Source organism: Hibiscus syriacus, unplaced genomic scaffold (genome assembly GCF_006381635.1).
Source record: "Hibiscus syriacus cultivar Baekdansim isolate YM2019G1 unplaced genomic scaffold, ASM638163v2 tig00111358_pilon, whole genome shotgun sequence".
Taxonomy (NCBI): domain Eukaryota; kingdom Viridiplantae; phylum Streptophyta; class Magnoliopsida; order Malvales; family Malvaceae; genus Hibiscus; species Hibiscus syriacus.
The window spans coordinates 1,220,039-1,225,733 of record NW_024063070.1 but is presented as its reverse complement, the minus strand read 5'-3'; the positions used below and the strand labels follow the sequence as shown (position 1 = coordinate 1,225,733).

Sequence of the window (5,695 nt, the reverse complement as noted above, 5' to 3'; positions counted from 1 at the left end):
TCAAAAATAAATTATTCTTTTTTAAAAAAGTTATGAATTTAATTCTTAGGATCTTCAAAAACATTGTTAATTTTTTTTAGAAGATCACTGATTTAATTTCCAGAACATTAAAAAAATATTATTCTTTTAATATTAAAATAAAATAATATTGAGAATTTGAGAATTTGAGAATTGATATGAAACATTTTAAAGTTCAAAGATCAATTTAGAATGAGAATTATTTAAATATTGATATAAATTTTTTGAAATCTTAAAAATTAGTATAAATAAAATTATAGTTTAGCAATATGCTCTAAAGATATTTGTAAGACATTGGATATAAAAATTATAAATAATGAGTATTTAATGGGAAGTTTTACCGTGCGGCAGGCTTAAAAATGGCTAAAATAAGGCGTTATCGATTTTGTTATCGTTTAAATAATAAAATCGGTAAAAATTACCTAAATTTTTTCGGTAATTACCTAAAATATTATGTTAATCATGTCATTTTTTAAGCCTATTAATGTTTCCGGTATTTTTTTTCTCGAAAATCCGGTAAAAACACCCAATAATAACAAAACCGGTAACGCCTAATAATATTTTCGGTAAATTTTATCCGTTTTATTATTTAAAACAATAACAAAACCGATACCATCTTATTTTAGTCGTTTTTTAGTCTGTCGCGCCGGAACTATCTCCGTATTTAATAAAACATTGGATGTAGCAACTTTAATTCCAATGATGCATATGCTTTATTCTTCTTTCTCTTTTTTTCCTCTTATTTACAATTTGTGTTAATTTTATTGATTAATTTAATTTTTTCTTCTTTAATTTTGTTTAACTGGCGATGACATTGGTTTTAATGCTGGTTGTCACCCGTCGGTTATCTTTTTTTCTTTGTTTTCTTAGTTTTTAAATAAGAATAATTATATCTTTATGACATGTTATCTGTCTTTATAACACATTTATCTTTGTGTTTGTGGTATTTTTTTCTTTGTCTTTTATAGCTTACAATTTTTTCCGTTGTTTACGGTTTTTTGTAGTTGTTTTTGTTTATTTTTTTTCAGGGTTAGATTTGACATCGCCATGACTAATCAAGATGACGCTTATTTTTTATCATGATGATCTTCCTAGCTTTGGACCCTCGAATTGATTTGGATACGTGTTTTGCATTCATGAATAGTTTTAATAAGTCATTTAACTCTGATTTACGATTTGTTGGTGGTCTTTCAAAAACTTCATCCCCTTTTATGGTTTGTTTACCGACGCAGTCAGATTTGTTTGTATCTTTATTTTATTCGAATTTTTTGGTTTGGTTTTTAAACATTTCCATTCTTTGGTCCTTATGTGATCTAGGTGGCTAGTTTTTGTCTTAATGATAATAAAAAAATATCATAATTATATTTAAAGTTTACAGTTATTTTCTACTTTTAATAAAATTAATAAATTTATATAAAAATAAAATAAAAAATCCCAATGATCCAAGGTGTTGTGGTGGGAATCATTGACTGTCAAAGCAGGTTTGATATTGGGAAGCAAAAAAAGAAAGATGCTTTGCTTTTTATATTATTATTTATTATTTGATTTTGAAAGAGGGAATATATGTGGATCTACCTGTTATGTTATTCCTCCAAATACATTTCATTCAAAACGCAGCACTTCACCATCTCCTCTCATGTCTTATGCCTCGAACAAATAAAAATAGTAAAACCAAAAGGGTAAACTGTGCATTTAGTCACCTACATATTCTAGTAATTTTGTTTTGGTCACTCAATTATTATATTTTAAATCATATTTAACATTATATTTTGATCTTCCGTTGTTAAGAATTAATGATTATATTGATATATTATTATAAGATAATGTCACATTGTCATTGAAAAAATAAATAAAAAATATCACATCAATAATTTTATTTATTTATCAATAACGAGTGATCAAAACGGAATCACAACGTTCTAATTTACCCAAACCAAAAATACGTTGTAAGCATTTGTTCAACAACAGTGACGCAGACAATTCAAAGCACACCACCATAACTGATATAGAAACATAGTATAATATTAATTGGTTCAACCTTTTCCGTTTACGAACAAAATCCCACCCTTGTTTCCACTTTTCATTTGCTTTCAATCTATTCATTGAACTCCACAAACACAGACAGATCCAAGGGTTGAAGGTGAAGAGAAAGCTTTTAGGAATGCAATTTTGGCAGACGAATTGTGGCAATGGCAATGGCTCTTCTTCATCTTCTTCATCGTCGATGGGCAACAACAATGTTTACCAGCAGCAGCAGACCCAAAGCAGTCAGCTAGGTGAAAGATCAACTATCACTTCTACAAATTCAATTTTTTCTATGGCGAAATCTATGCTTCCTACTCGAAGAAGACTTAGGCTTGATCCTCCCAACAAGTTATATTTTCCTTGTAAGAATCTGCTGTTATTTTCTTACCTTTAACTGGGATTTGTTTTCTTTTTCCCTTTTTTTGGCTCTTGGGATTTGATTTCCTTCGCATGATTTTGTCAGTTTCATTGAAAGGGGTTCTTTTTGTTGTAAATCAGTTCCTTCTACAAGGACTGTTTTGACCAAAAATTAGAACTATGAGACTGAAATGCTCTAAAAAAAAGAAGAATACGGGTAAAATGATCATTTATACAAACATCGGGGTAATTTTGTTATTTTGTGAATGCTAATAGCTAATTGAGGAAGGCTTTTATTCAATTGCTAAAAGTAAGATTCTTTCTTACCTTGAATTGCATTTCGAGTGGATAAGTGATTTGCTAATCGTTAGTAAGTTATTTCCTGACCGTTTGTAGAAATGGTCAATTGTTGTTTCTAGTAACTAACAAATTTGATCAAAATTTGATGGTATTGCTGCAATTGAGACTTCAGCTGTCTCATCATTTATCATGTTGCTGTGTTCTTGAGACTTGCTTGTTAAATGACTTTGATTATATAATTCGGGTGCTTCATCGGAACCTTTTACTTTCCGGTGATTTATCATTCATGTAGTTTGCTTGACGACGAGCTTGTGCTATTTTTGCAGATGAACCAGGTAAACAGGTGAGGAGTGCCATTGACATTAAAAACACCAGCAAGTCCCATGTAGCTTTCAAGGTGTGGAAGATGATGTCCTTAGTCCTTACTCATTTTTATTCGTTACACCGTGTTTGATGTCGATGTCTGAGGTGTAGTAAAAACATTTTGCTAGTGATTCTATGTTGGTTAAGAACATCTAACCAGTGACCTTTTGGATCCTACAGTTCCAAACAACTGCACCAAAGAGTTGTTACATGCGACCTCCGGAAGGTATACTTGCACCCGGTGAAAGTCTTATTGCAACCGGTAATTGATCGACATAGTTAACTCCTTACACTTTCGAGTCTGGCAGAATAGTAATGATTAAGGCTTTAATGAGTTGTTTTCCTGACAAGCAGTTTTCAAGTTCGTCGAAGCTCCGGAGAATAATGAGAAGCCAATAGAAAAAAAGAGCAGGGTTAAGTTCAAGATTCTGAGCTTAAAAGTGAAAGGAGAAACGGATTATGTCCCGGAACTGGTATAGTCTGCAGGCTTTGCTATTTTACCTCAACTCTCTCGATTTTAGTAGGAAGAGCTCGGTTACGTACATTGTACATTTACAGTATGAAATTTCATGTCAAGCTATGCTACACGAGTATTGAAAATTTTTCGTCTAACAATTTGCACAGTTTGATGAGCAAAAGGATCAGGTTTCAGTTGAGCAGATTCTTCTCGTAGTTTTTCTTGACCCGGAACGCACTTGTCCTGTAAGTAATCACAACATAATATTGGATTACTTTATCTCTAGTCTTGCTTATTCCATTTTCGAATGACCATTGTGTGCCCCCTTTTCCAAGGCACTGGACAAACTTAGACGACAACTGGCCGAGGCTGAGGCTGCACTCGAATCACGCAAAAAGCCTCAAGAAGACTCCGGACCACGAATCGTTGGGGAAGGGCTCGTTATAGATGAATGGGTGAGGCACTCGATGAATTCAACACTAAAGTTAAATGCTTTTTTCCCCTACGTTTTCGAACATTCGATCCTAATACGGTTTTGGTTTGCAGAAAGAAAGAAGGGAAAGATACTTGGCTAAGCAGCAGTTTGAAGCTGTTGTTCCTACATAGGAGGAGTCCAATCATTTTTTTTATTCCTCTGGGGTTTGTGATTGTGTTCTTGACTTCTTTTGGTCATTCCATTTAAGCATGTTTGTTGCAGGTAAATGAATTCCATTTGGTTGAGGAATGTCCCCATTGTTGTAGATATTGTTGAATTTGGGTGGACCATGTTATATCATTCTTATGGTTTTTCCTTTGTTTTTGTGAAGCATAGTATGCAAGTAAAAACTTGTAGGAGATGAAGTTAAATTGCATGTGCTATTTGTCCATCATGTATCACCCAAATTATTTGTGTATATAATATGTAAACGTAAAAATATGACACGTTAATAAGACTTTCGTAATTTACAAAAGTTATCAAATTACATATATAAGATTACACATTTAATAAAAAAATTAATATTTATTTTTTAAAATTTAGCTTAAAAAGTTTCAATATCATAGAATTGATTATATAATTATATATTCTTATAAAATTTCTTGTTTTTCTGTGTTTATTGTTATTTAATCTATTAATCTATTGTTATTTAATCTACTAATCCGGATCAAATATTATAAAAGTATATTAGATTTATAATAAATTTTTTTGAACAATGACAACTGGATTTTCATTAATAAAATTAATGGAATGAATCAAAATTACAATATGTCAACACAGCTAAACATAAAGAGAAAAAAAATGGGAACAATAGTTACACAAAAACTAATACATAAAATAAAAATATTAAACCTAAAGAAACGAAGAAAAATGAAAATTTTCCATTGAGAATGACGTCCACTATAAAAAAAATCTGGTAATCTTCATAAAATAATTCTGATTATATCGGCAAATAACATTTTATCAAAGAGGTGATCTTACAATACGTGACCACCGATAAATCAATTGATGAGTGGTTTAATTAGTACTATTTTATTTTTAACTACTCCTTGTTCGTCGATTTTTGTTGTTGATTTGGGCTTTTCTATTCACTTGTTGTGCAACATGTTGGATTTCAGAAACAATATTAAAACGGCGTAATCCTGCATTTTTTTTATTTTCTGGAGTCAAGACTGGATTAGTGGGCATGACTTGGGGCATTACTACGTCTGGCGTGACGTCTAGTCAGCAGTTTCTAGAAGGTCTAGTCAGCATTTCTAGAAGGACTGATGACTCAGTCGTATTTTTTAAATTCGAATTAGGAATTATCTTTTAGAATTTAATTTGAATATTTTCAAGAATTATCTTTAGTCAAACATATCTCAGATTTCTTAAATTATTTTTTTCTCTTGCTTTCTCTATCTTATAAATGTTTTCTTTTTCTTTTACATTTTTACTTTTAAGTTTTTTTTAAAACGCTACTTAGCTAATTTTCTCATAAGACAAAGGTTGAAGCAATGACTCAATTTCGATCGTGAGAATTGAAAATCACTTAATATCCTTTGGGTTGCATTATTAATTTTCTGCAAAATTTTATTGGCAATCGATATTTCCTTTAAAAATCAAAACGCTTTCAAATTAAAAAGAGCTCGTTAGCTTGTTAGTTGTTTCGATTTAAAGTTGGGAGGAAGGATCAGCTTGTAGCACATTCAACTTCCTGT

The 5,695-nt window shown here is 31.1% G+C and overlaps 1 protein-coding gene across 1 annotated transcript; it reads left to right on the top strand.

The window, feature by feature from the left end:
* Positions 1-2,091: 2,091 nt before the first annotated feature.
* Positions 2,092-4,175, top strand: LOC120159341 (vesicle-associated protein 4-2-like). The gene is made up of 7 exons (XM_039169947.1): positions 2,092-2,405; positions 3,027-3,097; positions 3,244-3,325; positions 3,418-3,536; positions 3,688-3,765; positions 3,856-3,975; positions 4,067-4,175. Exons 1-7 carry the CDS (start codon positions 2,180-2,182, stop codon positions 4,124-4,126), a joined length of 756 nt encoding a protein of 251 aa, XP_039025878.1. The 5' UTR covers positions 2,092-2,179; the 3' UTR covers positions 4,127-4,175.
* The last annotated feature ends 1,520 nt before the right edge of the window (positions 4,176-5,695 follow it).

What these genes read in the sequence shown, in the direction of transcription:
- LOC120159341 (XM_039169947.1), top strand. Translation starts at nt 2,180, where the DNA reads ATGCAATTTTGGCAGACGAATTGTGGCAATGGCAATGGCTCTTCTTCA. An exon ending in CAACAAGTTATATTTTCCTT is followed by an intron (nt 2,406 to 3,026) that starts GTAAGAATCTGC and finishes CTATTTTTGCAG; the next exon opens with ATGAACCAGGTAAACAGGTG. An exon ending in CGGATTATGTCCCGGAACTG is followed by an intron (nt 3,537 to 3,687) that starts GTATAGTCTGCA and finishes CAATTTGCACAG; the next exon opens with TTTGATGAGCAAAAGGATCA.